The following is an 18210-nucleotide window of genomic DNA, read 5'->3' as shown; positions in this document are numbered from 1 at the left end:
TGGCCTCATTTCACTTTATTGCACACTTTGCCTGGAATATAAAATCTCTTTAGGAGAAACATGCTCAAAACCTCTGTTTGCAAATGCAGAATATTAGATGACCTTTGCACCTTTGTCAGCTGCAGAGTGCCGAAGGTATGTCTGTATCCTAAGAGCATCCCACTTTTTGGGCCCTGTTTAATTAGAGGAAAGAAGGAACCGTAGCTGCTGCGCAGGTGTTTGCTTTGCTTCTGTGCAGTGTTTGAGCCTAAGCCGAGGTAGCAAGCCGTGCATTGCGAAGGCTGCTCCTCAGCGAGCCTCGTGTCTTCAAAACCAGAAGCCAAGTGGTATCGTACTCTTGTGTTGATGTTGCAGTTTATATCGGCTAAAAAGAGTGTGATGGAGGCCTTTGTACCTCTGCATTGAGAGCGTTCAGGGCTTCCTTTTGCGTAGTGCCCGGCGGCACGGTGTCATGTTGGTGTATGGCTGTAAGTGAGCGGAAGGGTGTCTCCTGTGCTGTAAAACTTGCCCATGGCTAGGCGGAGAGCAGCATGCAGAGTAATTAAGGATCCCGGATTTTAGTACTGTTCTCTGCATTTCTTTTATGTGCTTAGTCATCTATGGCTTTCTGCTTCTGGAAACTGAATGTTTAAGCTGTGAAAAGTCAGCGTGGTTCCTTCACCTAGGAACAAGCAGAAACAGGACGTGGAAAAAAAAAATCAAGTGCCATAAACTCTGTCACATGAGGAAGTGTGCAGTTAAAAAAAAAAAAAAAAGATAATTAAATTTAGGTCTCCTGAGTCACAGTGTGGAGCCTTAGCTAAGAGGCTCCTTGCTCAGCTCCACAGGTGAGAAGGGAGTCTGGTAATTACTGCTCACTGCAGTACTCCCATTTGTTGTGGATTCTGTTCGCTTTGTGTTTCACTTGCTTCATGGGTGTGATTGCATTTTATATTCCTCGAGACTGTGTTTTGCTCCATACATGCTGGATGATGAACTTCCCCTCTCTTGTGATTCAAAATGTTACGTTATTGATAGCAAGAGTGTGAAAAAGCAAGAGTTCTCCCACGCAGCTCTCAAATGGGACAGGCAGTACGGCAGTCTCCCGTTTATCATTGCTCCCCTGTGCATAAAGATTATTTATTTAGAAATAACTGAAATTATTTGATAGTGTTAAAGTGATTCAGCCAGGAAGAATCAAATTTTTGGCAGCTGGTACTTTTAATAAACGTTAATAGATTGTTTATTAGACTCTTGATGGGAATTTTTACCCTTCACTAAGTAGTAACTTTTACATATTTTCTCTCACACTGCTGTTATGGAGTTGAACAGAATAGTCAATTCGCTGATGAAACTTTGATCTGGTTTTTGGATCTATGGGAAATTCAGTTGGCCACCTTCTGGCCCAAGTGAGACTAAGGTTCCAGATATGCTAACCATGCTTTTTTAGGAAAAACTGCCTACCTGCTGCTGAAGGGCAAATTGGCTCAAGGGCATTTTGATAAAAGGTGACACTGGAATATGTGCTGCTGCTGCTGCTTGAACTTTCGGAGTATGCTGGAGCCACCACCCTCTACGTACCTTCTTTGCGTACCTTCTTTTTACTCTGCATTTCAAGTTAATCAACAATATTTCAAAGTCCTTTAACATGAAATGCTTGAATGTTTGTGGTTTTTTTCTTCCCCAGAAGAATTTTTTGAGATGAGCAGTTACGATCATAATGGGATTTGGGCACCATTCGCGAAAGAGAGGAAACACATTCCTCAACCTGCGTAAACTTGACTGGGTTTGGCATTTGTCTCCAGTGGAGAAGAGAGTGGTTCAAATTCAGTGTCTGATTTAAAGCAGGGACTCGAACTTGAAACTCCAGCCTCTCGGATGAACGCTTAAATCACTAGGCCATTAAATACTGTATTTTCCTCTTTCAAAAGTGCGCTAAACCTAGTAGTCGCTTGACTAGGCAGGAAGCGGGTATCCCCTCTGCTGAGGGGAATACCCAAACCACAGCGATGCACTTTCGTTTTCTCTCGCCCAGAGAGAGTCCATAACTATACAGTAAAAAGCAGTTTCAACAGCAAAGGGCAGGGAAGATGCATCCCAGATATAGAGAATAACTTGGTATGGTTGCGGCATGTTGTTGAGAGAGAAGAAACCCAACTGTGTCCTAATGGCTGCCTGTGGAATATGTGAGGGTGACACCTACACCATCTCCATCCTGTAAGCTGCGCTCAAGTTTCTCTGAGTCATCTCTTTCCCCCTAAGAACACCCCTTCCAAAAAGACACGTGTCATCAGAAAAAACACTTTTCCAAATTCAATCAAACTCTTGGGTTTTTTCTCGGCAACTCAAAAGTTTTACTTGGAAAAGAGGCAGAAGAATATAAAATCTATTAGTAGATTTTGGAAGAATTCTGGAAAAATAATAGGTTGGCTTGAGTGGTCTGCCACAAGTACCAACCCAACCGGCTTGCTTGCTAGCTCATCCTAAGCACTCCTTTTCCACTAAACTATCACTTCATATGCTAATTTTACTACATAAAAATAAAATAAAGCCTGTTCTGTAGTCTTAGATAACAAAACGTACAAGACAAAGTATTGTTATTAATGTGTGATAGCACAATCTTGGAAAATAAAGTAGATAACTGCAAAACATTTGAAGCAACAATTTAATTTTTAAAAAAGTATCATGGTTTTAATCTTTACTATTGCTTTTACAGTGTTAAAATTTAAAGGATGTCCAGCATGCCTTCAGTCTTCCCCACATCCAGAATCTCTTTAAGAAACTCGTTTATATGAAATAGACACTTTATATTCTATTAAAACAAACACAAAAAAGACAGACTTTCTAATCGACTGGAGTCACATTTCAAAACTAGCAAGTCAGGCAGTTATCCAGCAACAACCTCCTTATTTTAAACATTTTTCTTTTTTAAAAAAAGGTATGAAACAGCAGTGACCCAGCACTAGCCTAGGTTTTAAATATAAAAGAGATTTTTATCAGTGTAAATTTGAAAAACAAACCAACTGCCACCACCTGGGTGTTAATGATATCGGTCAGAGTCCAGCAATGACCTCCTATTGTAATTCTCTCTGTTAATTCAGCAGTCCATAATTCATGGCCCACCAAAAGGCAACAACAAGCAAGGCTGCAGGCACCAGCTTCTTGCAGACGCACCTGAAAGGAAGCTTGCAAATCTGCAGGAAGAAAAGGGGAGGTCATTAGAAATAACAAGCAGCAAAAAGATGGTGCAGAAAAGCTAACAAGAACGCCCGCCTGCGAGGTCAGTGTGAAATCAGGAATACAATCTGGTTTTGCGGAAATGCGCGCCGGGGTCTAGTTTTGCGGCTGGCTATGGCAACTGCTGCAGCGGCAGGCTCACATCCAGCCTCTAAAGAATCTCTTCTCTTCTCTGGGGTAAACAGAGGGTAAAACACTGCCGACGGCAGTCCTGCTTATCTCCCCCTAGAGCAGGCCCTTGCAGCGTCTTACGGTGGGAGACACCTTCCCTCTGCATGGAGCCCCCGTGAGTTGTGTGGGACTCGGGCAGCTGTTTGAGTCTGTTTGCAGACATTTGGCATACTCCGTCTATAAATGAGAAATTTCAGCCTAAAAAGAAAAAAAAAAAAAACCAACGGGAAAATGGGGGGACACCAGCAAACTAAGGAATAAACCCAAACCTAGAGTAATGCTTTAATTACTGACGCTTACATGGGAGTTAGGTGTTGCTGTTACCTACTTGTCGAGAAAAAGGTGGGAGAAAAGGGAGAGAGCATACCCAGCTTCCATAACCAATGATCCTCTTTGTCCAGTTATTGTTCAAAATATTTCCAGAGCTTCTTATAACACTTTTAATATTATTCCATGTCTGGAAAACACTGAGGGCAACCCTGGAGATTTAAACAAAGAAAAAAAGCGTGGGGATAGAAAATTTATTCTAAAAATTGGCAAATCAAATATCAAGGTTTAGAAAACTACAAAAAGAAACCCAAAACTCCCAATATATTCCGTCCTGAAAGTCTACATGTACATGTATATTCCTCTAAATAGGAAGGAGACCTGGAAACTTAGCAGGGCTTTGAAATCTAAAGATAATTTGTTTTCAGAATGAATTGATCGTTAACGTCACACAAGGGAACGTGCAGCAGAGCTCCTGAACACTAATATTGTGCCTTTGCTCTTGTTTCAAACTTAGAACAGTGCAACCCAAGGAGAGCTGTTGTTCTCTAATGCATCAGAGTTTGGGGCGGCGATACAGGATTGGCACAGCAATCCCACAGGGTCCCTCTGCGGCGTGAATCCAGCTTTACCGAGGTAGAAGTTATATGACTATACGCTATGTCCAGGGACACGGCTGTAATTGAACTGCATTCTCTGTAAGTCTGCAATAAGTGACCGTCCTCTCACCGAAGCAAGGGGAGAAGAGGTAGAACCGCACGTCAGTACTTGGGGGTTCAGGCACAGATGATGTATCTCGGGTTAGGACACTACCACATGTCAGTTAATCTGCAGTTAAGAACTATCGATGACAACCCTGCCGGCTCACAGCAGATAAAAAGGCAATTCAAACTAGTCTCACCACATTTTCTTGTATGTGCACGGGTGGGTTATTTGACATGCGGTAACACGTTAATCCCTGAAGCATCACACTTACTGGGCTGCAGACCCCTCATCGCTCGGTTGTGCTTAAAGATACTGTCTAACCTAGAAAACTACTGTGAAATTTTAAATAGCACGTAAGTATTTAATCTTTTGATGGCAAATGGCTATAGTCTGTGGGAAAAATTTACATTATAAAGCTCTTCCTTGTAAAACAAGCCGCAGTATCTGTTTTAGTTTTTTAGGTTCTGTTTGAAGCAGCAGTAGTAGTAGCAATACAATTTTTTTACTTTGTGTACAGAAATGTTATTGTTTATCGAACAAAACCTTACCGTTTATCTATCTAACATGTTTTTTAAAAGGATCTGCAGCCTGACGGTGGCAGCAAGGTAACTTACCCACGTGCCAGGTGAAGCAGTGTATCTTCAAACTTCCTGTGGTACATCCTGTTAAATTCATCCCCAATCAGGGCCAGCTGATGGCCAACCTGGGTAGCTGAGCTGTAAGGCATTCGGGATGTGCATGTTAGAGGGAAACACTGCAAGAGCAAGTCTCTAAAAAGCACTCTGCGAGGGTCAGGCACAGCTATTCCCTTAACAGTTGAACTTAGCTGGGCAGGTAAAAGCATAATGTTAAGGTGGGTTTTTTTTCCCCTGTTATTTATGGTTTCATTGATTAGACATCTTAAGCCTGTATTTATAGGTATACGAAAGTGCTTTGATGTTTTCATAGAAAGCTACATATTTGGCACTTTTGAAGAAACACGTTGGTTTTTTTAGGTGCCCGGTTTCTTTATACAAGGCAATGGAATTCTGGTTTTGAGGGGGTTCTCAAATTCAAAATATTGAAATGGCCTTCACTTCAGACGTCTGAAAATATTTCATATAATGTAACTGATGGCTTTATCATCCAGCAGTTTTACTCCAATGGTTTCCACAATGCAGCGTGGGTCTCCAGCTAACGGGTGGTGCCAGGGTATGACCTGACCAATACCTAAAGGCTGTCAGGGAGTTCCTAGGGTGTGCAGATCCTTGAACTACGTCGTCTATAGCATGTGTTGATGCCAAAAACTGGTGATGCTTTATTGATGAAAGTTTCCAATGAAATTTAGCTTCCCTTAGGCAAGCATTTTTTTTTGGGGGGGGTAGAAAAAAATTGTATGACTATACATTTTTATTTTAACTTGTATTTCTGCTGAGATCTGTTTATGAGACCTGCTGAACAGTCAGTGGGCTTAACAGCTTAATTCTAGTGATCTACTTAAAAAAACTTGGGCTTGGTTTGGTCAGTCCAACAAAAAAAACCCACACAGAAAGGAATTTTCACAGACAGGGGGGAAAGGCAGCCCCTGACTCTTGAACTGGAAAAAAATGTATGTACAGGATTAAGAAAAAACCCAAAGCAGCACTATCAGTTTGTTGTGAGAGGCGCCTAGAGAATTATGTAAAAATGGCTTCCTCAGCTGCTTGCTGTAACAGGTGGGTTTCTAATGAAGAGACACATCTGTGTCCCTGTGCAGGACAACTTACAGACATTTAATGCAGCATAATCTTGCACGGTCAGCGTTAAGCACTACAGGTTATCTACACTTGCATCTATTCCACTTCCAGTAGTATCCACTATGATTACTTGGCTTAGCAAAGGGTCGTCTTGGTAGTCTGAGGGTTTGTATTTGTGGGGGGAAGACAGAAGGAGTATTAATGCGGTGTGATACCTGATATTAAACTCCATTTGCTCTGTGGTGTCTGGAATTGTTCGGAGGTTACTGTAGGTTTCCTCTTCTGGAGCTCCATTGGGGTAGCTGGAGAGGACAAAGTGCCTGGGGATTCTACTCGTTTGAGACATCTTACTCTGCAACGAGTCATGAAAGACAACCCTGTGGCTGCTTGTAACGCACATCTTTTCAGTTTAGATGGAAATTGTTTAACGCGGTCTTGAAGTTACCCTTTTTACTTCTCCAGTCAGAACGCAAGCGTTGCTAAAATAACTATTTTGAGAGCAGTCAAAGGAAAGTTTCAGTGACCCAACAGATGTACAGCAATTCAAACGTGCAGCACGTAGAGGGCTGCTGCTTCATATTGGCTCAAAACAGCCTAGAAATTGGAAAATCTAGATAAATATAGCTAGAGTAGATAAGTATAGTTTCTCAGTAGTTTCACTTAGTACAAGAGGCTTTCCTGCGCTGTTTGCAACGACCTGCCTGGCATTAAATCACCCCAACAGATGGAGATCCCTGGGCAGTGAAGTACCGAAAGCGTAAAACTTGAACAGGTTTTCCTAGGTCTTTAATTTACGTCTGTGTTTATGCATCATCTTCAGCTGGAGGCCGCCACTACGGAAGTTACAAGCAGCTCACCAGAGAAGTAGAATATAACAAAGATTTAAACAGATGAATAGCTTTCCAAATGGAAGAGTTTTTTAGGGACAGTGGGAACGCCTAAAATCAGTGGAGCTGCCTCCTTGTCCAACGGGAAAGTTATTCACAACCAGTGGCCAGGCTCTACCACGTGAGGAGGAGGTCCTCTTCTCAGCTAAATAAATGGCCTCTAACATGGCCACTATTTGGATAACATTTCCCTGAAAGCACTAAAGAGGTTCAGTCCACCAGCAGCAGAGCTTGGAGCGGAGCTGATGTTTTTGTGGTTGTTACAATTGTTTTATTTGGCTTATCAAGATAAAATGACATCAGAGCCATGCAAGGGGATGCAGGTAACACTCCTCCTGCCCCTTGGACACTGGCTGCAGCGGGAGGCTCTCCCTGGTGTCTCAAGGGCGCCTGCTGATGAACTTAATGACAGTCTTCTGGAGGTGCTTCGTTTTTATCTGGCGTGGTTTTGGCTAGCTCTTCTATCACCTCTCTGCTTCCAGCTCCATCGTCACAGACCAGACCCCTCCCTTTGTTGATGGAGTGATCTTGGACAGCAGCGAAGGGGATTTCCCCCTGGCTGGATTCCTTTCTCCTTTTAAGCACACTCTCTGTGGATCAAATGAATAAAACTCATTTGACGGAGCTAAACCAAGCAAAAGGTATCTGTCATAATGCTGCTTGGCGGGGATTTCTTTTGCCACATTTCTGCAGTCCTGTAAACTCTTTTTCTTTTAAGTTTTACACTTGGGATGAGGTTGGGGCCTTTGTGCCCCAAGGGAGCCTTGATGATTTTTCAATATTTAGATGAAATTTACATATTCCACAAAGCGAAATTATTAATAATTAATGTGTATACATTATTGCATAAGCAAACACACAGAAATGTGATATAAATAGATTAAAATATACTCGGTTCTACCAAAGTGAAGGCTCCTCTTGCCGACTTTTAATGTGGCTGGGGAAAAGCATGCTATGGACTAGTTTCTGCTGGGCAGATATGTGTGTGTCATACAGTTTGTAGTTTACTATTCTGTTGTTTGTTTTTTTTTCCTGTAGCATTTCTGCTTTACTCATATACATGTTTATAATCTAGGATTTTAAATATACCCAGACTTCTGAAGAGCTGTGTAGTTTAGCAGTGACAAAGAGGAGTGGGTGTTAGGCTGCCTGAATTTTACTGCCACTGCTATGAGAGAGTTGCGTGACCCAACTCTGTTCCTGAGAAGAAACACCACAGTCCTTTCTTCCAAGGGAGCACCTATGGATTTGTATGTAAGAGCAGCAGAATCTGAACATATTTTACAGGTGAGTTAAAAGGCTTAATTAAATAAGATCATCTTTAAAAAAAAAAAGAGAGAGACCGAGAGAGAAGTTTCAAGTGCTATATTTGCTTCAAGAGATGCCCTGTGCTGTTCTAAGCACTTTGCACTGCTGTATGTCTCTCTCCCTGATCCAAACAAAAATCAGGAAAAAAAAGGGTAATGTCTGTAGCAGGATTTGGGGTATTGCAGCACCATTTCCAGATACCCAGTCACTCCAAGGACTTTGTAGCTCTGAATCAGGTGTCAAGGCTCCATATTTACCCCACAGTGAAGCCGTTTCACTTTAAATGAATCCATATTCACTAGAGCAGGCACTTGAACTGACTCTTCCATTTCCTAGGGGAACATCTAGACCACTGGGTTACTGGGTATAGTGATGGTCAACAGCTGATCACATTCCCACAAGTCTATCCCTGCCTGGTTTTTGTGCAAGGTCCAATATGACACATTTGCCATTGCAGTATGGGCTGGATGACCCAAGGCAGCTCCTGGTTTGAGAGCTCCACCAGAGGAGCTCCAAAGGGTCCTGAAGAAATTGGGAATGGCTGAGCAAGGTCTGGAGGACCCCAGGGATGCTGGAGTACTCACTTGAACATCCAAAGCATAAGTTCTCTGGATGCAGTTAGTCTCAGTGGACTGCATAAAGAAGCAGTCAAAGCATGCAGTGTTGGACTTTTTGAGGTTAAACAACCCAACTCGTGCGAGCAACGTGTACAGTCACATGTAGAAAATAAACATCTAGGTATGTAGTGATGTATTCCTGTAGCCTGTGGGTACCACAGGGAGATTACCAAATGGAAATGTGTTAATTGTGTTTCTTCACAGCTTATAAAATCATTAAAGGTTTCTAGTAAAACAAGTACTATAGTGGATAAAACGTATTAAAACCCAGCATAAGAAGTCATTGCACATGTATGCTAACTATTCTTAGCCTTTACAACCATGCATTGTGAAAAAAAAATTCTAAAACAAGGTATTTTCTTTTTCTCTTTGGTTTTTTTTTTTTTTTCCCTCATTTCTAGACTCAATGCTGGTTTCGCATTCACGGGACCATACAATGGAAATGTCTATATCTGTGAGAGATGAAAACTGTGTTCTGAAAAAGACCTATAATAAGTCAATACATGACAGAACTCAGACATGTAAACAAACCATACAATACCACAACCAAAGCCCAAAGCACAACATATGCTACCTCACACCTGTTATGATAATACCTTCCTCCCACAGGCTAAAAAAGAAACTGTCGTAGCTGTTGGGTAATGCTCTCCACAACTCAGCTGCAGCCTGGTATGCTGGCTTTGCCCACCAATTTGTCTCAATGTAAGGGTAATCCCAACAAAGAGGGGATTTATAATGTTATTTTACGGGACAGACAGCGTGGGGGAAAAGGCAGTCTGGTAGGGCTACTGTCTTGAAGACGCACAAGATGGGTCTAATTTAGTTTCAAAGCAAAGCTTGGCAGTTGCCTTCTTGGCAAGGAAAGAGCAAATTGAGGCTGTTTACTGATTTCCATCATTGTTTTTAAAATCTAGGTATATAGAGAAATAGACGTAAAAGCTGCATTAATATGGACCTGTTCTATTCCTCAGGTTTGGATCCATGCAGAGCTGGGCAAGAGGAGTGTATACCACACTCCACAGGCCCTTCTGGTTCTCCAAAGCAGGATGAGCTAATCTTCTACCACCCATCTCACGTTTTCCTTCTTTCTCTCGTTTGTACGGAAAGAAAAGGCAAACTGATACTGGTTTACAGAAACCAAGAGGTCGTATGTGTGCATGAGTAGTGGCTTGTCGTTTTACAGAGCAAGTGACCACAACCAACAATGTCTTTGGGGAGGCAGCAGCAGGACCCCATGCCAGCGACAGAGATCGTTTCCAAACCAGCAACTGGATCAAAAAGCTTATGCTTCTCTGTAAGGCATTGACCGAGCAAATGAAAAACTTAGTTTCAATGGTGAAATGCCTTCAGCAGAATAAATAATGTATTTCAAGTTAAATACATACTTAATGTTTTGCTGAATAGAGGCCCAGATCCAAGTTAAAAACAAAAAAAAAAGAAACAAACAGCCCTCTAAATGCCTAATTATATGATGGAAATTAGGGCATTTTATGAACACAATTACAATTGAATAATGAGGCATCTTTGGTAGAAAGAGTATGTTGATGCTGTCTTTACTTTGCATAGTCAGTTTTTTCTATTTGTGTCTTTTTTTTTACCTAGCAAAAGGGAACAGAAAATCTTCTTGAAAAAAGAACGTTGCTGAACCGAGTATGACAGCAGGTGATCTGGGGAACACGAAAGGTCCTGAAATTTACTTGTAGTCAGTTCAATTAGATTTGCTGTGGTAATATTTTTTAAGATGACAGGCACAATGATACTTCAGTATAAGGCACTGAATGCATTAATTATATGTTATCTTTATGTATTTTTATGACATCTATAGTATAATTTATGTGCATTTTATGTCTTACACATACAATCTTACTTATTTTATGCAGGCACGACACAGTAAGACTATTAATAATTCCAATATGCGATTTACTATGTTTTAAAGCTGATTATGAAAGTAGAAAACTACTACCAATAATCTAATTCCAACGTTCAGGCTCAAAATTCCCAGCACCTACCTACACAAATATGGATTGCCAGACAGGACCCTCGCCCTTTACCCCCGAGGTATCAAAGTATATCTCAAACTGTTTCAGATTCTACCAGCTGCCCATGCAAACTAAATTTAAATGAAAAACAAACAGAGGCTTGGTTGTTTGCATATATACCTCCAATCCATGGCCGACTCTTTCAAAACATGACATCATCCTCGCTGTTGCAAATACAAATCTCTATGCCATTTTACAAGGACAAGCCTTTGATAAAATGACCAACAATTAAGAGCTAGTTAAGGTTACAGAGAAACGGGGATATTGGCCGCTCAGGGTGCTGTGGCGAGGAAGAATATACTCTTTAAAACCCAGGGCAGATTTTTGGTTTGTTTGGTTTGGGTTTTTTCAAGTCCTAGGCTCTCCTATGACCCCTGTCAGATGAGCAGCAGTTGCCTCGGGCTGTTGACCCTCCTCTCTTGCAAGTCAGAAGCCGTAGGGCACTGGCAGCGGGCAGCATACAGGCAGTGAGAAGCACGGCCACGGCTACAGGACATCTCTGCCCCTTCCTTTGTAGAAACACCCAGGCTTCCACGGGTCTGCCTCCTGAACCAGCACGGTGCCTGGCAAAACATGGCAAGGCAGCCATCAGCAACTGCAGTTTCTCGTAGAAAGATGAGAGGTTAAGTCATTGTTACTTGTTTTTAAATAGCACAGGTTAGTTAACCCAGGTTGCTGGATTAACTCTTAAATCGGTATCAGGTCAAGGAGCAAAGATAAATGAATTCTTTGTCTCGTACTGTGTTCCCAGTCAGCGTAACATCGATGACCTTGGAGACTGTTTACGCATAAACACTTCTTAATATTGCCTCAAACAGCTATTAAAGGCACACTTCTGTAAATCTAAAAAACGTACTTCTTACATTTTATTTCATTTATGTTTCATGCTCAGTAAGTTAGTGTGAGAACGTGCCTTCACTGGGAATTTAACACAGGCTCTCTTAACTCCAAACAGGATAGAAATGAAGCGTTTGATTGTATTTGAAAATAATCAAATGATTAAGTCCTATGACCTTGCTAGTGAAAGAAATGCATACAGCAGACTTTAAATGGAGGAAACCTTTTGAAGTAAAGAGCTTGCACAGGTATTTTCTATTTCAGTCACTGCTGAAAATGTTTAAGGGCCCCTGATTGAAATTCTGAGTCAAGACTTCAAGAATCTCTCGCGACTTTTATGCATCATCAGCATTTGCAGGTTGTCTGTTCAAGCACTAGGAGAGCACCAGTCTTTACTGTGACATTTAATGTATGACTGTAGACAACAAGAAGAGGTTTCCACGTTACAAAGTAGATAGTACAGTTATGTCTACATTAAAAAGTCATGATTTGATAAGCCTACAAAGTACCATTTTCCTTGAAGAATCTACTGATTCCTTCAGTGCTCACAGGCTTATTTCAACAGCTTCTAAATACTCAAAGAAACGAGGTGGTTCTGCTTTAATAAAAAGGAAAACATTAAATTCCCAAGAAGTTTTACGGGAAGAACTAAGAACACTGAAGAGAAAAATATATTGACACCAAACTGAAACTAACCATTTCTATTTAAAAGAAAAAAAAAACAAAACAAACACACAACATTCTTTCTGCCACACTCAGATTGTTTTGTGACAGCACCACGTATCTCAGTGATGTCGTCTTTGTTCAACTTGTTCACAAAGAGTTAAGGTTTGGATTAAGTCAGAAAGCTTCTGCTCTAACATTTACATTTCCTTTTCAAAACATCTTCTGCCCTTTGCACTTCTCAGTCTCACCAAAAGGTCAAGATTCTTTCATAATAAATAAGAATTTGTTTAAAATTGTTACTTGAGTCGCATGGCCAATTTGTAGGAGGTAAGTATGACAACATATATGGTTCAATAATCCATGAATGAACCATAAAGCTATGGAAAATGTTTTTTTGTTGACATTTATTCTAAAATGTTGTATCTTAGCTTTTTTATTTTTGAAAGCTAAAATAAGTGATGCAGGTAGAAAAGTTCTTATTGGTAGTCAGAAAAGTTCATGCAATGCTTATAATTATTAATACAGTTACATAAGAAAATTGGAATACTTCAATCTAACACTAACATCCCTTCAATCAAATTGAAAAAAAAAAATCTGATGGACTTAAGAGACCTTGTTCTACCATCCCATCCACTTGAAGGGTGAAGTACCTGCAACGAGCCTGCTGGCATCCTCAGCAAGCAGATTATGGAATTCATGCCTTGATATTAAATTCAGGATTAAAGGATGCTGATCACCAAGGTCATAATCTATAAAAATACTTAGGGAGATGCACAGCTTCAACGGATCAAATAATACTGGTAATTTGAACATGATCATTCCTAGTCTCAAAAAGCCACATGTTTGGGATAGCTGTGGGCTGCTGTTTTCCCTCACCTGGTCCCCCTTAGCACCGCGCAGCCTGGCACACATGCTGTCATGTATTGCCACGTCGCATCTGTATCCTCTCCCATTTAAGAGAGACACTTTATTGGACTTGTGGTCAGAAAACTCAGCATCTCCTATGACCTTTGGTGGTCTTCTCCTACAGATGCCTCCGAGATCCCACTTAGTGCTGCCAGATTGGGAAGATGAGAGAAACTGTTGATTTGCAGGTACAGTATAAGTCTAAGAGCTCAAATTTAACTGACTATTTATGCTCTCTTTCTTGTTTTGCACATCAGTATAAAGAATTACAATGGCACCCTGTTCTCAGTTTTACTTAGGCTTCCTGTATTGATAAAATGCTGATAGTAACAGTGTTAAAAACAGTGCAATAAAATGACTATGACTTAAAATCTAGTTCAACTACAATATTTTAATGGTATTTTTACATAATAAAATTACCAAGTTACCATTGGTAAGGTATATTTCACACATCTTGCAGGCAATGTAACCAACAATAAAAACAGGGTGTCTTATTAAATAGATCAAATGTGTAAAACCGACTGTGAAGGGTAAATAAAGAAGGTTTTATGGCACAGGAGTCACCTTGCCTCGATACAGCACTGTATTTCTTCAAACGCAATGGGTTCTTCACTCGTTTTCTTTTTGTGTATTTGTAGCCCTTACTCATATACATTTTGATTTCAGTATTTGGCTTCCTAGTTTCATTTCAGATCCATACTGCATTAGAAGAGGTTTTACTACTCCCTCTGGTAACTGCAGGGATGAAGCTCGCAGTTCATACCCTACTCCCACCAGCTCTTGCTTTGGCCAGCAGGCTGTTAACCTGCAGAACCTGAGTGCATGCAGTTTTCCTCTAAATGGTCTTATGGTCAATGGCCTATTGATACAAAAATCCTTAGAAAGAGCTACCACAGACACCTACCGACCAGGTGAAACAGGCAATTTTCTTAAATTTATCCTTTCAGAGAAATAGGATCTCTACAGCAGTGACGTTTTGACATCAAGAGAGATCATATACCTTGCACAAGCATTGATTTTCTTCATTATACTCAGCCCTAATTCCCATTCAACTACCATGCATTAAATTAAAAAAAAAAAAAAATCACATACCCTCAATACATTAACTTAAAATAACTTTGTCCATGTTCCTGTGAAAGAAAATGATAATGGAGACCATTCTATCTTGTTACGCATACGTGTTTCTGCTACAGCCTAGAGAAGCAGACTCAGGCTAATAGTCACTTTGCAATTTAAACACCTAGAAATCTGCTTAATCACAGAACTCACCACGCTCCCGTAATAGCTCCTTGTGAAATGACTTAAACGTTACTGAGCGTTTACTGCTGTGTGGATTTCTTTATCCATCTCTGCTGTCGCACATCATTCCTTTTACAACAACGTTAGTGGTAACCTTACACAGATACAGAAAACGAGTTCTTCGGGAACATTTAGAAGTGTTTATCGGTGACACATTTTTTTCATACATCTGAGACTTATTTTGAGGGCTTATTTCCTGCTTTGCTAAGAGTGAAAGTACACGTACTCCGCTCCTCATTTGCTTAGAAGACAGCAGTAGAGTACAAAGCACACAGGTCCCCGCAGCATCACTTGCAAAAGGCACCGGGACAGGCGCCTCCCGGAGGCCCCGGCCGTGCCCACCGCCTGCGGGGCACGGCGCAACCTGCAACGCCCGGCTCCGCCCGCCCGCTCGGCTCCCGGTGCTCACCCCCCACACCCCCCCGCGGCGTGTTTTTTAAAGGACACCGATTTCCTCCCCCCTCCCTCCCCCCCCCCCCCCCGAGCCCAAAGATGCTGCGGCGCCAGACCCGGCGGAGGTACATGTGCAAACGCGCCGGGACCCACCTCCCGGGACGGTGTATTCCCCCTCGGGACCGGGCGTGCAGGTGAACCGGCGGGTCCCGGGACCGCCGGCCTCCCGCAGCGCCCCCCTGCACCGCACCGGGGACGCGGTTTGGGTCTGCCCGGGAGACCCCGGCCGCTCTCGTCCCGTCCCCCGCCCCCCCCACGGCAAGGCGCCGCCGCGCTGACCCCTCTGGCCGCCGGGACCCCACCGCTCACCTCGGCTTGGCGCCCCGCGCTGGAAGCCACCGCCGCCCTGCGGGCACACAGGCACCGTCAGGGGAGAGGCGGGGGAGGAGCGGGGGGGAGACAGTCCCCGCGCCCCCCGCTCCGCTCCGCCCCGGCCCGACTGCACCGGCCACTCACTGCGGCGTCACTCGCAGACTGCTCCTATTGTCCGCCCGCCGCCCCGCCCCGCTCCGCCCCGCCGGGGGACACCCGCCGCCCCCGCTGGGTCGAGCCCCGCTGGCCCGGGTGGCCGCTGCCGGCCTCGGGGGGAGCAAAGCCCGGCCCTCCCCGCCCCCCCTCCCCTACTCCGGGGCCGGGTTGGCGCCGCCGGGCGCCGTCCGCGCCGAGGTGGAGCCGGCGTGGCCGGGCTGGCCCCGGGGACGGACGAGCAGCCGTCACGGTGGGATGGCCCCCGCCAGGGTAATGGGAGCTGACGGGGCTCTGGCCACCACGGCACGAGCTTTGCGCTCCCACCGGTGGAGATGGCGAGTGGCAGGACCAGTCCCCTTTTGCCACAGGAGCCCTTTTCCAAATGGCTTCGCTTGTCTGTCCGTGGGGCCGCGTGTTTTTTTCAGCACCCGGAGCGTGTTGGAGCCCACCCTTGGGCTTGTGGGCTTCGGCGTGGTTCTGGTTTTGGTGGCAGAGATCAGTACTGCTCAAGAATCCCTTTGGGCTTCAATACGTATTTCATAATTTAAAGACAGCCTTTAAAATGTTGGGAATGTTGCATTATTGTTGGCTTTCGAACAGGGAGGAGTGGGTTTTTCTCTCGGCCCGTTCAGCTTCGCAGAAGCAACTGAGACACGTATACATCCCCAGCTGTCCCAAGGGTAGACGAGGAAGAAGGTTGTGGGCCAAAAGCAGGAGAAGCCGAGTCACTGAGGGGTTAAAGAGAGAGACATCTACTAAAACCCTACTGACCTCTTGCCCAAAAGGTTTAGTGAGGTCATGGGATTCGCAGTGTTTTTCTTTTGTGCTGTTGATAACAGGGTGGTGAGTGATTCAGTCAGTATCGCCCATCACTAGAGAGCACAGGTTTACTGCAGAAAAGCTTTAAAGCACCAAAACGCCCTATTGCTCCACGCTTTATTGTTAGGTCCAAACAGGAGGCTTTAGCGGGTAACGCTTGAGAGTGGACTTTGCCCTCTATTTATAGTATGATTTCATCTCTTTGTGAGTGAAGGTAAACACCAGCAGAAGCGGAACAGCAGCACAGAGATAGCACTCCACCTGAAGCTGGGATGTCTGTAAACTTTCACGGCTAAGTTTTTAAATGTTGAAAAGTGCTTGGGGGTGTGTGTCTATATATACCCTCATGCAAACCACTTCTTTTTCGTACGATGCATAATCTTTTTGTAACATGGATGTTTTTCTCTCATCCTCTGAGCTCCACAGGTGAGGTTTACTTATCTGTAAAATGAACATGACAATGTTTATTGTCCAATTCATGCCAAGGACTGTGTTGTGAGGATGGTGTTTACATTTACACATGCAATAGGCTAGATGAAAATTGCCTCGAAAGTACAATATAATAAAAGGGAAATTAACCTCCGTAATAACACTTCTTGCCAAGACTCTGCCCTATTTACCAGTTGTGGTATTTCAATTTTTGTATTTACTTTGCTTCAAATCAATAATAGTTCTCCTCCTGAAACCAGGCTTAATTTTCCACATACAGGTAATCTTGCTTAATTCAGTGAGTTGACTCAAGCTTAAAATAAAATACACAAATGTCATCATAGGAGTGATTTCTGTCTCAAAGATAGCATGCTGATGCTGCTACAGCATTTCCTGATACAATAATAGTAAGTATTATTGAGCTGCACTCACATTCTCCGCAACTTCCCTTGTTGGAACAATAATGTTACAAAGTGGAGATGCATTAATATTAAAAACTAGAGCATCTATTATTAGCTGTGATGTAATACCGTCAATGTAATTTTCAGAGAGACAGCAAAACAACAGCTTTTTATACCACTGGACTATAACTTCGATTAAGGAGTGCTGAATTAAGCTAAAAGACTCTTACATTAAAAAAAAAAAACCAACTGTTTTTGTCCTTAATGCATTATTTAATACATTTCAAAAGTGGTACTTTTTCAGCTTTCCCTTGAGGTATGATGGATGCAAGGACAAAAAAGGATTGACTGCAAGAAGACTCAGGTTCACTTTTCTTGCTGCCAGCTGTCACAGCTCACAGCAGACGTACTTTCTTGCTTGAAAGATGGCTGTAAAGGCTGCTCCATGCTCTCCTCTGTTGCCAGAGGTGTTGTGGTGCCAGGAAATTTCCACTGCACGTGACTGAAGGAAGCACTGCGTTTTGCGGCTGCTTTCAGAGTTAAACTGCGGAATATTTAATAGCTTCAGTTATATTAATTATTAAATCTGTTTCTTTGTAGTTGCATCCTTGAAACTGAGCCTATTAGCATAGGATGATACAGTAAATCATAGACCATGTTTATTATATGTAGCTTATTTGGGGAATTAAGGTTCTTAGGGAATATAGATTTGCATCGGGTATTTGCTGTACGCCAACACACTGCAAACTACTCACTTCAGCTACTGTCTCAATGGATCTATTTTTTAATAACTAATTTGTCTTACAGGATTAATAATTTATTTTACCTTTATTTTTTCCTCAGAAATTTTTCATATCTCTGAAGTTCATTATGTAATACCTTATTGTTTTGTATTGGACCTGTCACAAAATGTCAGTAACTTTAATATATGCCAGGTGTTTTAACGCAATCTCTCATTTTGGAAGGAATTTTGTATGTGTAAATAAGGCTTCTCTACACAGGCATTA

General features: G+C 42.7%; 1 protein-coding gene across 1 annotated transcript; it reads right to left on the bottom strand.

The window, feature by feature from the left end:
* Nucleotides 1-2670: 2670 nt before the first annotated feature.
* LOC309686062 (uncharacterized protein) lies at nucleotides 2671-15505 on the bottom strand. The gene is made up of 5 exons (XM_082498590.1): nucleotides 15396-15505; nucleotides 6290-6426; nucleotides 4974-5075; nucleotides 3755-3866; nucleotides 2671-3173 (listed from the first exon to the last, which is right to left on the bottom strand). Exons 2-5 carry the CDS (start codon nucleotides 6418-6420, stop codon nucleotides 3072-3074), a joined length of 447 nt encoding a protein of 148 aa, XP_082354716.1. The 5' UTR covers nucleotides 6421-6426; nucleotides 15396-15505; the 3' UTR covers nucleotides 2671-3071.
* Between the last annotated feature and the right edge of the window lie 2705 nt (nucleotides 15506-18210).

The sequence above is a fragment of the Vanellus vanellus genome, assembly GCF_965231255.1.
Source record: "Vanellus vanellus genome assembly, chromosome: 1".
NCBI classification, from domain to species: Eukaryota; Metazoa; Chordata; class Aves; order Charadriiformes; family Charadriidae; genus Vanellus; species Vanellus vanellus.
The sequence above is the reverse complement of the archived record's forward strand: the minus strand, read 5'-3'. Positions and strand labels throughout refer to the sequence as shown.

Coding starts and splice junctions, on each gene's coding strand:
- LOC309686062 (XM_082498590.1), bottom strand. CDS start 6,420: ATGTCTCAAACGAGTAGAATCCCCAGGCACTTTGTCCTCTCCAGCTAC. Junction 3,867..4,973: donor CTGCTTCACCTGGCACGTGG/GTAAGTTACCTT, acceptor TTAAATCTCCAG/GGTTGCCCTCAGTGTTTTCC. Junction 3,174..3,754: donor TCATTGGTTATGGAAGCTGG/GTATGCTCTCTC, acceptor TTCTTCCTGCAG/ATTTGCAAGCTTCCTTTCAG.